This window comes from Falco cherrug, chromosome 1 (genome assembly GCF_023634085.1).
Source record: "Falco cherrug isolate bFalChe1 chromosome 1, bFalChe1.pri, whole genome shotgun sequence".
NCBI lineage: Eukaryota > Metazoa > Chordata > Aves > Falconiformes > Falconidae > Falco > Falco cherrug.
Genome location: NC_073697.1, coordinates 89335451 through 89356024, shown reverse-complemented (window position 1 = coordinate 89356024; position 20574 = coordinate 89335451). Strand labels below are relative to the sequence as shown.

Here is a 20574-nt window from a genome sequence, read left to right as displayed (position 1 = left end):
CGCGGTAGCACGCCTGCGCGGGGCGGTGTCTCCGGAGAGCTCCCCCCGCCCGGCGCCGCCGCCATTTTGGTGCTCGGCTCTGAGAGGGGAGGGAACCGATAGCAGAAAGCGGGAGCCAGGCGCTTCTGCCTCCCCCGCCCCCCTCCCTCTCCCCGGTCTGGCTGCGGCGCCGAGGTACCGTAGCAGGCCACCCTCGCCACCTTCCCGGGCCGCCTGTCCGTGTCAGCCGCCGCTGCTCTTCGCCACCCGCCCAGCCGGGCCCGCCGCAGGCCTGAGAGGCGGGAAGGATGCCCTGCACACCCCGCCGCTGAGGGAGACTCGGGGGCCCTGACCGCCGCGTCTGGCCAGCCCCACCCCAGCCGCTCCTCGGCCCTTCGCCTCCGGAGGCACGGAGCCTCCTTCTCCCCCTTTCCCTGGGCTTCCTATTTTCTAGGCTGGGCACTAGCCGCTTCCTCCTAGCCCGCTCCGCCTCCCCAGCCTCCCTGCCCAGGCCTTCCCTTCTCCGAGTCTCTTCCTCCGCCTGGGCCTTCGGGCTCTTCACCTTCCTTCCCCACCTCCCTTCCCCTTCCCCGCCCGGAGCCATGTCCTCCGCCGCCCGCTTCGATTCGTCGGACCGCTCCAGCTGGTACGTGGGCCCGGTGTCTCGGGCGGAGGCGCAGACGCGGTTGCAGGGGCAGCGGCACGGCATGTTCCTGGTGCGGGACTCGTCCACCTGCCCGGGGGACTACGTGCTGTCGGTGTCCGAGAACTCCCGCGTTTCCCACTACATCATTAACTCCTTGCCCAACCGCCGCTTTAAGATCGGCGACCAGGAGTTTGAGCACCTGCCGGCCCTGCTGGAGTTCTACAAGATCCACTACCTGGACACCACCACCCTCATCGAGCCTGCGCCCAGGTGAGTGCCACCCTCCCTCCGCCCCACCCACTGCCATCTGTGCTCCCGGTGGCGCCAGGAGGGGGGGAACCTTACGCCAGCCTTGTAGCTCCAGGATCTTAGCATTGGTTGTAGGGCCATGCTCAGGCCCTGAGGAAACATCTGTTCTGGCCCTCGTTTGAAGCTCGAACAGCGGTCCTTAGCGCTCTGAATCTCCATGACCATTACAGGTTGCTCTTTCAGTCAAATCATCTGTATAACGTAACATACAAGGCCTGCTTTTACGGTGCATGTAGGCATGTGCAAAGGTACCGTGTACATTTCTACCACTGGCTGTAATTGCCTTTTGAGAGGGTGTGGTCACGCTTTGTGTCAACCTTTTCTTCTGGTATTGTCCCTGCTGTTCCTAGGATGATTGAAAAGCTGGTTCACAAGTCGTCTTCTCTGTGACTGAAGCACAGCCTCTGAGCTCAAGTTGCTGTCTGCCCAGGCATCCACACTGATTACAATAGAACAGGCCTTTATGCGATTAGAATGCTTCACCCTGTTGAGTCGGCTTTAATACATTCTAGGACAGCATTTCCTAAATTTCTAGGGTGGCATTTCCACTCCCCCCAAAATGTAAAACATTTATTTCTCAAAGTTTGGTTACGGCACTGTTCATCTATATTTTTATACTACACACACTACACTAAGAAATTCTATTCTAGGAGGATGGGAAAATGTGACTTGGCTATGAGGTCATTCTTTGTCATGTTCCCAACATGAGGCATACCTGTGACTTGCATCAGTAAACTGCTTATCAAGAACATTAGAACATATTCTTTTCAATTACTAAGGCCTTCCCTAGTATCTAACTTCAAAGCTTTTGGGCTTCTTGGATAGAATGAAGTGGGGAAAAAAAGCTAGGAAAGCAGTGACACATTAAAAAAATTCAGATTGCTTTTCTGCTAAATTCTTCAGTGTAAAATCTTACTGTGTTTTGCCCATTAGCAAGTTCTTGGGGCACGGGGGAGTAACTTTGAGGTTTATAGTTACAATTTCACCTTGGCATAGGCCAGTTCTTAATGGCAATCAATTGTCAAAGGTTGACAGTAGCTTGTCAAAAAAAGTCTTTCTGTAAAGCTGTCACGTGATGGGAGGGATGTGACAGAAAGCACTAGCTTCAAGAACTCTTGAAGTTGCTGAGAAGGCTGAGAAGTCTTCTGGGTGGTGGTTGTGCTGTGGCTAGAGAGATGGGTAGGGGAGAAAAAAAAATAAATTTCACCATTGCAGGAACACTTAAATGGAGCTGCTTAGTGTTATGTGCATGCTTAAACTTGTGGGAAAGTTGGGAGGAAAAAGTCTGCGTGCTTATCTCAGTTCTCCTTAACCTGGATACTGTTGTGCCTTTCTGGGTGTAAAAACTTTTTCTTAATCATACATGGCAACGATTGACATGGCTTTTTCAAAACACTTGAAAACTTAGCTAATTCCAGTTGCTTACTTGGTTTGGTATATGTTAGGAGTCTTGTGTGAAACGTTTTATGAACATTTTAGTACCACCTTATTTTCAAGGTTATGATTGCATATTGTTCTCTCAGCCTACAGAAACAGATGTGACCTAGCCTGCTGTGAACTGACAAGCTTTTTTATAAAGCAACAAATGAGTTTTCCTTAGTATGATTTTTGTTCTAAACTCTTTTAGAAAAATCAATAACATGATTGATGGTTTAAAATTATGTTTGAAGGACACTTCCTGCTGCAAGAGGGAGGATGAGAGGTAGCATTTCCGGATTATTTTTTAATTTATTTTTAGTTAACGAACTAGGTTTAGAACAGGGGTGGACAAGTATGTGCTTCAAAACAGTTATTGCTAATTCTTGTTTCTCTGGTATTTTCAGGGGAACATCACACTCAGGTGCTTGTGCTTTTGAAGGCTGTTGATTTTTTAATTTCATAAAGTACAGTATGAAGAGATGCTTTTTGTGGTAGGATTAAGTAGTTGTATATAGCCATACAACACTTAGCTATCAGAGATGACATTTTAAACTTATAAAACAGTTGAAAACTGACTGGTTTAAGCTTTCTATTTGTTCTGTGTCACTAGTGAGCTCTGACTGGCTTTGGCCACCACAGGCTGTCTTACAGAAGCATGTATCTTTCTGTTTAGGGCTTCTGGCATATCTTGCAAAAATCATAGGGATTTGACTTCCATCTTATTTTGCAAGTTGCAAAAAAGAATTGAAGTAGGCTAATGACATGCATTCTTGCTGTCTGGGCTTAGATAGTATCTGCTATGGCCTATATACGTTAAGATTTCTGACAGCTGCTTTGAATAAAATGTGTAAAATTTGTGGTAAAAATTGCAGTGAAAGTTGTTCATCAAATTAGACTATCTTATATATTATCACAGACAATGAAATCACTGTATTGGACAGATGATGGGTGTAGTAATAAACAATTATGTGAATAAATAAAGGGTAATATTATGGTTAATTAGGCAAAGGTGTATTTCTAGATGGTTAGCTTTTTCATTTCTTACTCCATTCTTACCAGTGGGTGCAAGTTTTTCATAATTGTCTTCTATGAAGATGTCGCTTTCGGGTTATTAGGTATTTAAATATGCAGTAAAGATAAGTACTTTGAAACTAGTATTTTTCTGTTTATAACAACCCTTTGAGAGTTGAAGTTGTAAAAATATGATTAGGGAGCTTAATTCCATATTACTTTCCAGAAAAGAAGGGAAAAGTGTTGCCTCCTAAAAACACAGGATTTGTCTCCCTCTTTTCTTAAAGAAAGGCGTTTTCAGTATAAATGTGAATGGCTGTCCCCAAAATTCTGCATGAGAGTAGTAGGATTTGGTTAGAAAGATGCTGTGCTACCAATCAGAAAGACAACATTGGACTTCTAGCTTTGAGTTAGAAAACTGTGTTTATTATACTCTCCTCTTACTTTTATTCCCTCTCCCCACTGTGTTCCCTCTAGTCTAGTTTAGAGTTACTGAATTCTTTAAAGTAGATGCTGAAGTTAAAAATGTAGGTGTGATGAACTGAAGAGGATTATTTAACTCTGCAAGATCCCCTCTACCCCAAGTCACACAAATAATTTGTTTGGTTTTATGTATTGCCTCTCCACCCCAAGTCTCTGAAATAATTTTCATTTGGTTTTGTGTGTCATAACTCTCATAACTTAAGCTATAGAAGTAATTTTATTTTACCCCAAGATTCTCACAACTATCCAAAACAGGTGAAGGTTTTGCATTATTCCTCTCAACTTTCTGCATCCATCAGATTTTTATTTGGTTTCTGGGGAAGCTAATTTGGGTATTTAAGAAGTTACTTGAGAGCATGAGTTACTCATGAAATGCCTCACAGTGCTACCAAGCCAATACTTCTGTTACAAAGCTGAGTAAGTAATTCTCCTCTAATTGGCATTGCTACTGTAAAACTGGTAAGCTTTGTTACTGGAAATGCAAAACAATAGCTATCACTTACACTGTATCTTTTTTAAACTTAGGTATCCAAGTCCACCAATGGGATCTGGATCTGCCCCTACTATGTCCACTGCAGAAGAAAATGTGGAGTATGTTCGGACTCTCTATGACTTTCCTGGCAATGATGCTGAGGATCTTCCATTTAAAAAGGGCGAGATACTGGTAATTGTAGAGAAGCCAGAAGAACAATGGTGGAGCGCCAGAAACAAGGATGGTCGGATTGGGATGATTCCTGTTCCTTATGTAGAAAAGCTAGTCAGATCTTCTCATGGGAAGCATGGAAACAGGAATTCCAACAGTTATGGTATTCCAGAACCTGCCCATGCTTATGCTCAGCCTCAAACCGCAAGTCCCCTTCCCTCAGTATCCAGCACACCTGGAGCAGTGATCAATCCTCTGCCATCAACACAGAATGGACCAGTCTATGCCAAAGCTATCCAAAAGAGAGTACCCTGTGCTTATGACAAGACGGCGCTGGCATTAGAGGTAAGTTTTTCCTCTCAAGTCTCAGGGTTTTCAATTGTTTTGTAAAACAAGAAACTAGGAATTGTTAGTGGCAGAGTTCATGTGGGTGATTTCATATGGAATCTGCTTATCTCTGTCAAGGGACTAAGAAGTTAGGTTACATTCTGAAGGAAGATCTACAAAAATTGCTTATTTATACCACTTCCTCTGAGAAAAGTGACCAAGTTACTTCAGGAGCTGTATTTACCCTCTCTTCTTGCCTATTCAACAGTGCAAATATGTTAACAAGGGTAGTGGAGTATATGCATCCTGCTGCAGAATTAAGTGCTAGTTTGAGGATGACTTTGCTTCCCCTCCTAACCTTGGGGAAGGAGGCAGATGTTTCATTAATCATTGCAGTATTCCAGGTTGAGAACTGGTAGTAGCATCCTTAAGAGAAAGGTAAGGATTGCCAATAAACATAGCATTTGCAATCCTCAACTGTAGGGTGAGATGCATTTGAGTAATCTGATGCTGAGTGATGAAATCTGGGCAGAAATATATCAGAAGTACTCTAGTCTCTTTTACTTTTGTTTACAAAAGTGTAATTTGAGAAACTTTTAAGACCTAAACTGAAGGCAAGGGGGTTAGATGAAAGGCTGTAGCATAGCCTCTGAACTTGTGTTGAGTTGAACCTTTAATAAGTTCCTGTACTTGCCAAAGCATTTTTCTATTTTATTTTTATTAGGGATGTCTTTAGGACTTTAGAGCCGTGTTCTTTAAATGGTAAAGATTTCATGTTACAATTCTAGTTTAACTGGCATAAATGATGGATTGGAAGAAGTTTTTAAAGCTAGATCCAGAACGCTGAGACTGATACTTTTCAGTTTAGGCTATACTGAAGGCTAGTAAACCCATAGTTCAGAAATGTCTCATCCAGAAAAAGCACTAGTTTCAAAGATGAAACTTGAGTGTGCTACAATACTTCAAGGAGCAAATGCAAGGAAACAAGCAAAGGATGCAACAGTATTTTAGCAAGTAAAATAATAGTGTTTTTAAAAATACTTTCAAACTTTTCCTGTTGCTTTTGCTCAATTATTTTGCAGGTTGAAGCTGTTACCTATAGCTGATACTTTTGACTGAAATTTGAAAGGTTGTATTTGTGACTTCCAGTTATTCGTAACAGTTGCCCTAAGTGTGTTTCCTCCTGTATTTGTAAAACCTCTGCAAGTGGTTACTCATATGGGGTTAAAAGTTAAATGAGTATCACTGGATTTTCCTTGAGTCTTATGAAATCTAGCAGTTTGTTATTTTTGAACAGTGTGTGAAAATTATCATAGACCAAAGTGTAATTTCACTGCCAACTGCACTATACAGAAGATTCCTGCCAAAACTATTCATGCTTCTGAAAACAAACCAATGCAAGCGATTGATTTGGTTATGTTACCAATGTGTCATGGAATTGCTTCAGGGAGCTTGCTTTGCTGCAGGGTAGCAGAACCACTTGGAAGGATGACCCTCACAAATATGTTTTCCTGACTTGCTTTTTAGTGACCTAGTTAATCCTGTCATTTTAGCTGCTCTACTACACCAACGGGATTAATTCTCTGGCCAACATGTAGGTTTGAATTGTTTTGAGCCTTCCCATTGCTTAATTTTTGTTTGAGAGATTCTTCTCTTCCGCTGAATGCCTTGTGTCTTTGTGTCTTCCACCACTGGCATATTTTGTCTCCCTGTGTAGTCTGGTTTTTTTGCAAGTGCACCTTAGCCACACTGTGGCTTCTCAAAAGGCTTCAAAGCAGAATTCTGGGAACTGATCTACATTTTCACTAGAATAGGTGATTACATCTTCTCCATGTTTATCCATGCATAGGGAGCTTCAGCAGCCTCATTTTATAGTAATAGTTTTTGTCACATGGACTACTCCTAAAGAAAAAAAATCAACATCTTTTTCATGATGTTCCTTCAGATTGCCTAACATCTACTGGCCCCAATTGATGTATTTAATCCCAACCTTGCCAGGGCTCTACATGCCACTAAATTTGGATCATTTGCAGCTTCTAGTTTGTAAGACCACTGAAAGAAAGTAGCTAGTGGTAGAGAAAGAACACATGGGAATGTTTTGGGGAGCAGAGTTAACAGTGTTCTTTCAGAATAATAGTATTTGATAGTACTCCACTTTAGTATAGGTGTACTCTGATAAATCGCAGTTCAGCTTGTACAGGTACAACAACTTGTTGGTATAATTATACAGTGCCTGATTGTGTAATCTCATTTAAACTGATAACATGAGAGCAAAATATGTTTGCTGGCTCTAGCTTTGTGTGGTCAGTACACAGACAGTACTTAAAAGGAAGAGAATACCATATGGAGTAAAGCTATTGCATAGTAATCTGCTCGACTTCCTTTTAAGTCATCCCTAAGGAGGGATGTCATTCTCCTGGGTTCAGTTTGAAAATGGGACAAGCACTCTGCCTGCAAGTCCAGTTTTTCTGTTGCACACTATTGTTTACATAAGCTGTCAAAAGTAGGTAAAATATTTTTTTAATTTCTCACATGAAAAACGTAGATTGTAAAATGAGTGAATATTCTACTGAAAATCTGAAACAAGATCTGTTTGGTTGGATAATGATGGAGTGTTTAACTTTTAACAATCTTTAAATACTACTTTAATAGTTTAAGGGCAACTACAGTGTTGTTCCTGTAAGGGTACTAATTAATACAGTGTATCTTACAATGTGGACCTTGCTGGGCTAAAATTATTTACCATTCGTATTGGTATTGTTGAAGGGATTAACATCTAAATGTTGACTTGGTCCTACTGCATTGTATGCCCTACTTATATTTTCTAAAAAAAAAAGGAAATAATGATCTGTTTATTTAAAACTTATTTTAGCCTATATAGCTACTGTCTCAAAGCATACAGTTGGTATATGCATAACTTTGGGCATCTCCTCGCACCAGCAAACAATCAGAAAGCCTACAATAAGTTATATGTATTTCTAAAATTTACATTTACTGTTGTTGATTTAGTTACCATGGCAGTTCAGATTTAATGTTTTTAATGAAATGATTGAAGTCTGTAGTTTCTCACTACAACTAACTTGACTTGCTAACGTGTGTAGTATTTTCATGGATGCTGCATTCAAAAACAAACTACTGAACCACAAAACACCCCACCCCACAACCATGAAACCAACCAATGACCCAGACCTGTTTCTTTGCTTGTGTGCTTTTAGCAAGTAGCAGTTTTCTTCAGTCCTGGTGCTCTAGAGGAAGGAATATGAAGGACAGGGATACAGTGACCTGTATTTATTGGGACTAGAACTCTACATTACAGGATTATGTTCTTCAATCCTGCTTTTCTTTGGGAAAACTAGGAGGGCAATCCTGTGTTCAAAGGTTATACAGGATAGCACTTTAAGGTAATGAATTCTGTAAGAGCAGAGATTCTTTGCAGTGTTACTGTCATACAGAGCAGCCAAGTCTATCTGAAAAGTTTCTCAGCATTTAATAACCTGTAGTTCTATAGCCAGCCTGTTAAAACAAGGCTTCATTAGCATATTAGTGTTAAAGTGGATGCTTTAACCAGCACACGATGTGGATGCAGTGCCCAGTAGACTAAGACCTAGTATGTTTTACCTTAAAGGAGCTTATCTGTTGGTGGTTGGCTACTTCTTTTTCGGATCCAAAGTAGTTGATTAATCTCTCAACTTGTACGCAACGAAGTTCTTTATGTCCAGCACAGTCAGTAGACAGACTAGTGGTGGATAATTCCCTTGAACTAGTGAACTGTTTGAAGGTTAATTCAGGATGTGAACAGCAAATTCCAGATTCACTTGCGAAATGGTGTAAGGAACCAAAAAATGGGAGACTGGCAGCAGCCACTAGATTTATGTCTGCCATGTGTTTAAAAAATGGTTCTAAAATATATTGCAAATGCTGTAAGAAGTGTCACAGACCACTCTGAAGGCAGTAGTAGTCCTAGAGTTCATCTCCAGACTTAACATGACAGTGTTATGGGATCTTTTGAACAAGAGCTTCACTATATTTTTATAGCAGAATTTTTATGCTAATGATGGCTTTTTCTAGACCTGTGCCAGCATTACAGCATTAAGTAGTTTATCAGTTCATGATTGTCAAACTTACGTTTGCTACTACAGAGTTAACCTGTTACCTAAAATGTTTTGGTGAAATAAATACCCATTCACCGTAATTATGTAACTGACTCTCAGTATTCCTCTTGAGCTTGTTACAATTAGGTTACAGTTAACTTTTTTCCTCTTCAAATGAAAGTTGAGACAAGTAGGCCAAAATGTGCTAGTAGTAGAGCTTGCTTAATTAGGAAATCAGGCTGCTTCTTTCACTAGACAATAAGCATGGTGCTTTCCTAAGCCAAGGAAACTTAGTATTGCTGTGTTAAACGTTAAAATGCATCTAACCTACAAGGTCTAGATTTCATGCAAAATACTGAGCCTACATTTGTGTAGTGCAAAGCATTGATGGGGGAGCTTTAGTTCTGATAACTGTTGAATTGAAAGTGACGTTGGCAGCAGGATTTCTGTGTCTGTGCTGACATGCACCAGCTTTTCAGTGTGCTGCCTTTGAAATTACAACTGACAATTACTTTGGAGATTGTGTGAAATCTTCATTTTTGTAATTAATTTTTTAATCATTTTCCAGTCAGTTATCAGTGGTTCCCATTGTGATAGTGCTGAGTGCCTCACAATTTAATTTACATTCACCTTCAGAACTGTTTGTGGAGTTTGGTTTTGGATGAATCCAAAAGCAACATAAGATAACCTAGACAAGATCCTGTGCTACAGTGACATTCAGTGTGGCTCAAGACAATGGTCTTTAGGAGTTTTGAGCTCTCCCAGTTCTATACAGTCATGACAGCTAGCTTAATCAGATGGAAACACAGGCTAACATCATTTAATGAAAAGCAGCACTTTACCTGTGGTGCTGCAGCCTCAGCTCTGGCAATTGTCCTAGCTATGCTTAAAATGCCAACTTCAGTTGTTTTACTCTATTCCTAGATGAGGCTTCAACATTTCTGTGCTGACCTTTGACCTGTTTTCATGTGTCAGGAATGGTCTTTCCTCTTAATTACTTGATTCTCTGGTTTGGGCATCAATTATTATTCTTCTGGCACATGACATCAGAACTGATGGATAATTAAGCTGTGCTTTCAGCCTGTTGGTTTCTTGACTCCCAATACATAAAGCACCAGCTACTTTAGCATCACTTGGAGCTGTTTGCAGTGTGACTGAACCCTTTGCCTCTTTTGTGTAGCTCAGCTTTATACCTTTTGGTGACAATGGCATATCAAGTAATTTTAGTGTTGAGCCTTGTTCTTCTCCAGAACAGGCAGCTGGTCTGAACAATTGTTTCGCTTTTGGTATTAATGCTAGTGTCGCTGAAGAAGGTGACTTGTGACACCAATCAGGATAATGACTGAGATTCAACACCCTGTAAATTCCAGAGAGCAATGTGTTTTCTATGGCTCTTGACCCAGTGGGATAAAATTATGATTTAGAGTTTTAATGCATTTTAATCTCCTTAAACTTAGATTACAGAAGTCTGTATCAACCACAGAACTATATACAATTGTTGGAATATTTGTAAAACACATTGAATTGGTTGACTGTGTGACTAAAATGGCATGCAGGAAACCTTTTGCAGTGTATGAATCAGCTTCAAATGGAAGACAGGTATGGAAGAATCTAGAGTGAATGAAGTAAGCTTTCTGACTGGCGTATTCCACAGCTTGTGTTTCCCCAGGGCTTTGAATTCATGCTGTAACAGGGACATAATGAAAGGATGCTATCTAAAATACGTTTTGATTTTTATCATTTGGGTGGAACCAAATGGCTGCATTTCAGAAGTATTACTCATTTCAGCAGTTGATACTTCCACCCAGAGATGCTGGCATGCTTTACAAGTGAATTAACTTATCTGAGAGATGCTGAATCTAAGGAAGCATTATCCTAATTTATAGATAAGGGCCATGAGCTGTCCAGAGTCATACAGGAAGTTTGTGGCAGAGATGAGAATAGAACCAGGTCTCCTGACTGTCCTGTGCCTAATCATAAGACAATCCTTCTGACTGGCTTAAAACATTCTCTGAAAAAAATAGTGTGTTAAATAATTTTAGTGGGAGATCACACCTCAGCTGACCATATTCTAGATGCTTTAAAAAGCATTTACCAAATACTGCTTTTGGTACTTTAGGGAAAAACTACAGAGGGACTACTTATCAGATTCTTCTAGACGTTGTCAAAATGGAAGTCTTTAACATTAAGATCCACAAATTACTCTATCATGACATCAAGGTTCCTTCTCCAAAATCTTGTTTCAACATGCTGTTTCATTTACCCTTCTCAGGGGAACTGCATTTTTTTTTAGTAGAACACAAGAGGATATCCAGAAGCTTTCACTAAAAAACCCCAAAACTACTACTCAAAAATACAAAGTTATTGCAAATCAACGTATTATTCCAGTGGTTCTTGGCATATGGGAGTATTTTTTGAGTAGCTTTTGTCAGCTAGCACTCATTAAGGGCAGGTAAAGATTTGTAGCAGCTTTGCCCACCCAGCCACCCAAAGAACACTTTACATTGCAACAAACTGGGATGTAGATCAACAATGCAATAGACTTACATTGTAAGTTTTTTACTCAGCTGAAGCAAGACTTCCAAACCTATTAATGTTGTAGAAATCCTTCAGAATTAAGTTGAAGGATTTCTTTTTTCTAGAGCTTCAAAATGAATAATGGATTGATATCTACAGCGCATGAGCAGAATTAAATTGTCAGAAAATGCAGGTCCATGTTTTTAATCCAATATACTACAGAATTTTCTTTTTCTTCTATGAATAAGGTTGAAGTGTTTGAGCATGGATTGGTTTTATGGTGTGATACAAATGCAGTTCTGTAGTAGGTGTTAACTATTGCAGTGTTGGCTGCATCTTCTCGAATTTGGGTCTAAAATTTGGAACTTGGATCCGTCTTCAAGGGTTATATAAATCTAGCAACGTAACAGCGAGTTATTTATAGATGTTATCAGCCTTTTCCCAAAGAGAGATTTGTTAGGTTCCTGTTTAGGTCATCTTGTTACTATTTAAAGCTTTCTCCAGCCTTTCTATTCAGAGAAGCGTCTGACAAATTATATATTTGCTAAAAAGCACAATTCAAGCATGTTGCAGTACTCTGTGAGGAGGTTAACACCAGTCAAATTAATGCTATATGTATGTGCTAACTATCGTGGGCAGTGTATAAAGACTTAATAGTATATGCTGACTTCATGTTTGAGTTTAGGAACAGCATAAGATGTCCATTTAAGAAAGACCATTTAGTACAGTCTCAGGTATATCCCAAGATCTTACGGGAGTTCTGAGGAGTTTTTCCCCTCTTTTAAAAGCACCAGATTACAATTGTTCCAAGTGTAACAGTCTCAGATTTGGTGGGGTAGATGTGACATGGACAGCCTGAGTAGTGAAGACAAAGTAGAGGAAGGGTGGAGCAACACATTTTGCTCAAATGTCTAATTTCATTCTAATTTGCAACATAAAGCTTAAATCTCTAAAAAATAATTTCAAAGTTTGAGAAAGCTTATTTTAAGAGATAGAACACTGAGTGACTGAGGAGTTTATTATAGCATCTTAAATTTCACTTAAGGATTTGCTTCTGAATGATCTTAAAAAAAATACCTATTGGAGTAATGGTAACTGGTTTAAACAGGCTTCAGATCATCTAGTGATGTGCACACTGTTTTGTAAACTTGGGGATTTTTCTTTAATAGAAAATACCCAGGTCTTGCCTGAAAGGTTTTAATCTAAGGCCCTTGGCCAAGGTCTTTAAACTGTCTGCATCAGTTCTAAATTTTAATGCTATCTAGATAACATAGACAAATAGTTATACATGCTGTATCAGGACTAAAATCTTAGTTTTTCTTTAAGTAAGATCAAAGCTAGTTACCTTTGGATTTCACAGAAGTAGCTCCGTAACTGAGACTTGACTACAAAGAGCCTGGACCTAGTTTGGGGTTGTTGACCTGTTGGCCATTGGTCATAGGCTGGTTCTACTTTTTGTGACATTAGTTCTTGGCTACTAATGTAACTTTTCTAATATTTACTATAGTTACCACACAGAGTAAATTAAGTAAACAGGAAGGGAGGTGTAAAGTTAAGAGTGGTGCTGCAACAGACCACATGTTCAGCTATTCTGAAGCATTTAAGGGAGAAATTACTATTTAGCTAGTCTCAGATGCTACTTGTCAAATTGGATATTTTGCTTTGTAACTTACCCACATTAAAAACAGGCATTGAACAGTAAGAGTGTAACATCATCATTTGGGCTGATGTTTCTTGCTTGACCATAGTTTAGCTTTTCTCACCTTGCGTTGCCAAGTAGGAAGAAACATAGTTATGGTACAAAAGGCCTGACATGTCATTGTTCCCGTTTCAAATTTCTTTGGCAGGATGTAGAGGTGAAAACAACAAATAAAGCTAGAATCTGTACATCTAATATTTAAAAACAAAGTTCTGAAACTGCTTTTGCCTGCTTTGGAAGTGTACTGTTATTTTTGAAACTGCAGAAGCTCCTTAGACTGTGATAATCAGAACTAGAACTTCAAGTGATGGTTTCTTTGCTGTAGGAATCTCTATTTGAAAAACTGTTTCCTTTGAAATAAGCCAGCTGATGCTAAAAAGAGTATGAGTAATGTGCTCTTTTGAATGGATGTTGCATCTTATTACTGATGGTAGCTTTAGTGATGTTAATTTATATTTAAGTTTATTGTTGCCTGAATTTGTAAGCTTTCCTATAGGAAAAGGTACAGTTCATCAATATGTCTAAATTTGTAAATACCTATTTAATTAAGAGTCTGAAAAAGAATGCAGACAGCATCATCATGTTTAGCAGCAAAATGTTGGTATTTTAGTTAAAGTAATTTTTCAGTTTAATCTTATGTCAAGAGGAGGGTCGGTTTTATTTCCCCTATGATAAGCTTGTATTTGTTGTTCCTCTTCATTTGACTTGTTTCTATAATTTTATTTTGTATTTCCATGTGTGATAACTTTGGGGTTTTTTTTATTATGCAGGTTGGAGATATTGTGAAGGTTACAAGGATGAATATAAATGGTCAGTGGGAAGGAGAAGTCAACGGTCGAAAAGGGCTCTTCCCATTCACGCATGTCAAAATATTTGACCCTCAAAACCCAGATGAGAATGAATGATTCCCTCTGCCCGATTTACACTGCTGCTTCATTTTCCTGGCTATCATTAGCATTGTTTGAGGTGGGATGATGACTTAATGGCACATTGCTAGCATTGCCCATTTTCCAGCTTGCTGCAGTTTGATGGTTCTTTTAATATACATTTGGAATACATACAACTGAAGTCACTGCCTGACCTTCATACCATAGTTGCGTCATCCAGAGTTTAGTTTCATTTTTCAAACTCTGTTGGGCCTTAAGCTGGAGAAGACTGAACCAGTATATAGTAGAGAAATACGGGAAGAAAACCTTTCCATTTGAGACTTCCATGGACTTTTTCTGGCTTGCTCAGTAGGAAGAGCCCTAATCTTACTTAGATCAAATGTGCAACTTGTGCATTACTGTCCAACAAAAAGCAACAACAAAAATGCAATTTTAGGACTGAAGAAGTCTTAGTTTTAAGAGAACCTGTCCTAAGATAGTACATTTAAAATTATGGTCTCTTTAAAGGACAATAATTGAAGCTTATGTATTTTAAGCAGTTGTATTAGAAGCTGCTCTTTTCTGTTAACTCTTAAGCTTGTTGTTGACCTTCCTGAAACAGTGTGTGTTAAATGCAAATAACCATTGATTGAGCTGCATTGAAGCTGAGGCATTTATTTATAAGGAAACTTAGGAGGGGTTGATACTTGTAACCTGTTTTTGACATACTTAATGCATTTCTGTTGATTTTTGCAAGCACTAACTGTAGAGAGTGAGCTTTAAAGGGAAACACTTTGGCCTGGTCTACATACAGCTCTTTGGCAGTGTAGAAGGTGTGGTTTTACTAGTATAGACATGCTCGTCACCAAGGTCCTACTTGGTAGACAGATTGATCAGACTGCCATGGTGCAGAGAGAGATGAGCGGGACAGAAGAACTTGGTAAATACTGGTTAAATCCTCTTATTTAAACATACACCTTTTATCCCCATTTCTCTGCAGGCTCCCTCATCTCTCCAAAGTTTCCTAGCTATGCCAGCCCCAGCTTGTTGAAAACTCCTTTTCAAACACAGTACCTTTTTTTCTAGGGTGTCTCCACGTTGCTGTGCTTCCTTCCCTGAGCTGCTTTCATCTTCTTTTTTTCCCTCCCTCTTTTTCCTTGCTTGCATCCCAAGTCCTCTGCATGCTGCCATCTTTTTTTACTCTTCCAAATGAGTTGGCTCTGGTTTATATATGCCCCAGATCCCTCCCCCTCCCAGTATCCTCTAGAAAATGGTTAATTGGAGTCAGCTGCCTGGGTTCCCCCATGTAGTAAATTAATGCTCAGGCTGGAGGAGGCTACAAAGGTGTCTGTTACCAGTATAACTTCTTTCCCTTTTTCTGTACATAAGCTATACTGCTGTAATTGGATTTAAAGTAGGGAACTGTATGGCTGCAGCTAAATAAGTACAATTCATGTCACACAGGTTAAGTCCTTAGCCTGCGTACAGGATATGAAAGCTTAGGTACAGTGGTATCCTGTAGTGCCGCCTGCCTTTAAATGTGTTTTGTAGGTGAACTGGAATGCTCTTTTAAAAAGAATGGAACACTGAATTAACAGAATAAACGTCTGCAAAGACTACAACGACAAAACCTCCCTTTTCAGGCACCCTGGTTAACAGAAAATGGCTGTTGCAGAAGCTGATAGAAAAACAGCAGCCCCCATTTTTCAACTTTTGAAGGCTGTTGGTTGTAGCAAAACTTCAGACACCCGCAGAATCTCACCAGTTCTTATATATGTCAAATTATATACAAGTTGTTGTCTTCAGTTCCAGCCTGTTTTCTTGTTGATTTGTGTCACTTGATCCTAATAAAAGCACGTTGTTCTTGGTTCATGTGCAAGTGCCTTGGAAGGCACTGAAGAAATGCAAAAATGGCATTTGCAACAAGACATTCAAAATGCTGGGTGTTTTTAAAGAAGCCTCTCCGTTCATCTTTTAGCTGTTTTCTGTAGTACTGATCAAGTGGCTGACAGTCTAGAGGTTCTTGTAGAGCATTTTACTACCAAATTAACTGTGAAGTAGAGTAGCATTGACTGAAGTGTTTGGTGCTGTAAGAGTAATTCTTGACAATAGGCATTGACATTTTGTCTTGCAAAGAAAAGCTATGCAGCTCTCTTAACTAAAGGAGGTCATGCTTTTTCTGTGCCCCAACTATACTTGTAAGTTTACTACATAAATTGTACTACTGAAAGTCATCTTTTGAATACAGAAACTGCACTAAACTCAGTCTGCTGCACAGAAATCTTATTTCAGACCTGACCTAGTTCCAGGCAGCTCTGCAGAAGGCTGATGTTAGAATTCTTCCTTTGCATGGTGAATAAATACTGTGAGATTTGAGGTCTTGAACACAGCTTTTAACTTGGATTTTTTTCAGTGAAATAAATGTCTTGACTCATCCCCTCATTGAATAAGGTGTACGCTTTGAACACAAGCATCGGTTTAGGTTTAATTATGTTCTGATACTGCGGAAAAGTGAAATATTTTACCTTCAAAACTATGCAAAATTTGTGTTTAGTGGCATCTGATGCAAAGACAAGAATTCTTAAATTTCTGGGAACCTGGTTTTAGACCATGGATGAACAGTGTTTCTCTGAGTAGCAGCGGTGTGGTTCAGGTATGTTAAATGTGGTTCAAATGTAGCATACTGACCAGCCTAAGCTGATTGTAACCTTGCTTCAAAATGTGTCTTTGCTGTTTTACTATGAGACAAGTATTTTCCTATAAAGACTGCATTTGATCCATTTGTGTTTCTCTTTGAAGGACTCGGGATTCTCAGTCGCTTGTCGCTTGCTTACATGTGTGCTGTCTGTTGCTTTACGAAGCCTCTTAAATTTGAATGATAACCTACCAGTGTAAATGTTCCTTGGGCGTGTAAGGTATAATGAACATGAAGCATGAGAGCCTACAAATGATGGCTTCGATCTATGCACCATTAAAATCGTTCTTGCTTTTGAGCTAGGAGCTGGTTTAAGTACCTGGTGCCACAATAGTTGACTACCATGAAAGGCTTACTGTTTGACTTCCTCCTGTTATGTACATGTGTATATAGACACTGAAGCCTCTGACCAGTCTGAAAGTTTAAATGAAAACTGTTTTAATCAGTGTCCATCACTGGATAAGCGCTAATTTAATTCATGATTGTTTACAAATTGGGAAAGAATAAACAAAAGGGAATATCCTGTTTGGGTTGGGCTCTGAAGAGCCTGAGCATTATTTTTGTAAAGGGAAAAACAGCATTCTTTGTGCCATTTCACGTGCCTGTAAAGTGATTTTTTATACTGTATTAACATCCTGGGAACGAGTGGGCTGCCTTTGTTTTGTAGTCAAGTTTTCAAGCATTTTCCTCAATACCTGCATTTGAAAGTGAGACCTGCCTAAAAGACTGCCTTTTGGGACCAGTGAAAGCATTCTTGTATAGTTGTCATTTTCTGTTTACTTGTGTTAATTGAAAGTGTGTTTTGGGACAAGGATACAATTATTGCAGTGGGAAAGGTGGCCTTGTATCGAGACAGTCTTCACTGTGTAAACTTTAAAACACAATATGTAATTTAAAGACCATGATCTTCAGGCAATAATATTAAGTGTAAGCTTTTAAAGTTTATTTTGGGGATCATAGCTTGTTTTATTTTTTGTGCTATGAGATTAACAGTATTAAATGAATTATATTCTTAGAATATATGGAGTGTCTTTTCTTAAGATTAGTGCCTTTTTAATTTCTTACTCCAGTTATTTCATAGAACTGGTCCCAACATCAAGCCACTATAAATTTTTTTTTCCAGTGCCCTGTTTGTACAGTCTAAATAAAAACTTGCCTCAACTTACAGTATTATTTGTTGTCATTAGTCTTAAAACCTTGACAATATTAGCAGAGTATTTAAGTCCTTACTCTGTCATTACAATGCCCTGTTTTGTGGGTGAATGAGAGTGCCAAGTGAAGTTTTCCCGACTCAAAGGAAGAATTAAGCAGGAGAAAATGCTGTTGCCAGGCTGAGTGATACTCTCCTATTCCATCCTCGTGCCTCTTCCGACTATACCGCTGTGCTCTGGAGGTCCACCTGAAAAAGATGCAGCTCTGGTTATACAGATTATCACTGCCTCCTCCACCCTGACACCTGACGCTTCAGTGCTCTTCCTGTCACTGTATTTAATGCTGCTCTTTTGCCGAGGCTTTTAAAGGTCTCTCTAGAAACCACGCCCTTCTTTTACTGTGATACCCTTGACTGTGCTTGTAAGAATGACTGGTTTATGCATACTGTTTGAATTTAACTTATTATTGTTGAAGTAAATAAGGTGTAGCCTGTGCAGGTACTGGAGAGCGGAATGGCTGGCATTCTAGCCACGGCTGAAAGGTGTCAGCGTAACATGTCATAAATATCTGCTTTTGCAAGTCAAAAACAGGAGGTTGTCTTTTGCCTTTTTACCGTCAATCCAGATCAAGAACAGCATTAACTAGAGTTTTAATTTTTTTTTTAACATTTGGGATGATTCAGTTAAATCATTAACAATGTGTTGAAACTTCAGATGATCTTATGTAGGAGAAAAACTTACGAGGAACGTCAGACACTGAACTGCTGCAAAGGAGAAGTCAAAAAAAGCTTGCGTTGTTTCCCTGGACTCTGTAGGTATGTTCACAGCCTAGTGTTTGTCTTTGGAGTACAGATTTCCATGTGATGTTAATAAACATTCATAGCCAACCCTGCACAGTGTCTTATCATCAAATACTCACATTGGGCAAGTTAACGTTTCAGAGAAAACCAGTAGTATTTCAAATATGCAAGCAAGAACAGATAAGGTGCATGCAGTAGGCTTGATCCACTTTGTATGCGTTACCCTCTAGCAAAAGCTGGAAGTGCTACCCTGTTGCTGCACCTGTTCATGGCACCTTCAGTAACTCTGGCTTTACTATTTACGTAGCAAAACCAAGCGTCCCCTGCTATTCTAGCCGACTGCTTCCTACAAGCCACATCACAGCCACAGGTGCCGCAGCACCAGCACTGTTCCTGTCTGGGGTAAGATGTGCACAATGCAGGTGGACGTAGGTGCTGTGCACCCTTCCTAACGCAAGGGTGGGCCACAGACAGCGATGGCAGGAGGCAGTGGCCTGGCCTGGGCTTTGTTCCTGTCACAGCCAGGCTTCTCTGACACTAGACCACAGCATCTACACATGCTTTTATTAGGAAGTGGGAGATGAAGTGGCTTCATAGCCAGTGGCTTGGGGAAGTTTAAAATACTTGTATTCTGTACAGAAGAACTTTATTTGTGCCTCAAAATGCATCAGGTGTCACCAGGTATAAATCTCTGTCACTTTGTGCTGATGCGAGGCCACCATAAGCTACATTTCAGTTATCAGAAGGGAGAAATTCCATAGTCCGAGCAAGCTGCGAGGGACTGTGACTTGCCTCTGCATTTCAAAACACAGGCTGCCTCCTGCCTGCCCTCGCAGGGATCCCCAAGCAGCACGCACCCTCCACCACCAGTAATGGATTCTATCCCCCTGTCCAGCCTCCCACCCTCCACGCTGACCTCCCAGCTCATTGTCCAGCTAGAGACCGCTGCTCTTAGCAGTCAGCTTCTCCCCAGGCTGGCACGGCTCCCCCCTCGCTGCAGGCAGGACCTGGGTTTTGTACTGGGAGCACCCAGCACAGCAGCTCCAGCACCTGCCACAGTTACTCATGTAATGTCAAAGGTAACGAGGCACAAGCAGTCACTCAAGCTGGATTTTCTTCTGGCTTACCTGCCTACCGGCTGTCACTCATTTGAATTTAAACTAGTTTAGTTAGGTCAGTCTAACAACAGGCAGCGTAAGCCTTAATTTTTAGGTGCAAGCTAGCTGGGATAAGCTGGGGTTACCAGTTAGTCAACCTCAATTAATTAAAAGGGTTTATTTTAAACAAGTGCAATAACAAAGACGCCTTTAGATTCAGCCAGAGGTACGTGTGCCTCTGAGCGAACACCAGTAGGAAACAAACCTAAATACACTGAAATGAAACACTGCCACAGCAAAACAACACATTTTCTTCTAATTTTTTACATGATTTACAATAGCGTGGGTTGTGCACATAGGAAAGCTCTTCAGGTTCGTGTTCACCAGCAGGGATGACTCACCTTGGAGTCATTTCTGTCCCTTACACTGTCCCCTCTGCCTTTTTTTTTAGAGGGCAGATCAGCTGCTCCCGAGCAGCTGTTGAACCACCAGTCAGAGCTCAGTGCGGTAAGGTGAAGCAGTTCCAATTTCAGGTTACCTTAATACCCGGGGCTGCAAACTGTGGCAGTCACTGCAGACAGCTGGGCCCTCCTGCAGCAGGGCTGCGGTCCCAGAGGGACGGGCAGGCTGCAGGGGAAGGAACCATCACAGCTGTCCCAAACCAAGCCTCCTGCTCCGAAAGCTGAGCCGTAAGAACTTGCCTGCAGCCCGAGCTGCACCAATTACTGTAACTGTAACACAGGCTGCTGTGTGCCCACCTTGAGCCAGGTTATCCGTGCACCTCTCCAGCTGGACCGCCCTCCATGGGAGAACCCAGTGCCCGCCACTGTGACCTGGACCC

The 20574-nt window shown here is 40.6% G+C and overlaps 1 protein-coding gene across 1 annotated transcript; it reads left to right on the top strand.

The window, feature by feature from the left end:
* Positions 1-44: 44 nt before the first annotated feature.
* CRKL (CRK like proto-oncogene, adaptor protein) lies at positions 45-18728 on the top strand. The gene is made up of 3 exons (XM_005445241.4): positions 45-895; positions 4373-4835; positions 13895-18728. The coding sequence occupies exons 1-3, from the start codon at positions 582-584 to the stop codon at positions 14027-14029; spliced, it is 912 nt and encodes a 303-aa protein (XP_005445298.1). The 5' UTR covers positions 45-581; the 3' UTR covers positions 14030-18728.
* The last annotated feature ends 1846 nt before the right edge of the window (positions 18729-20574 follow it).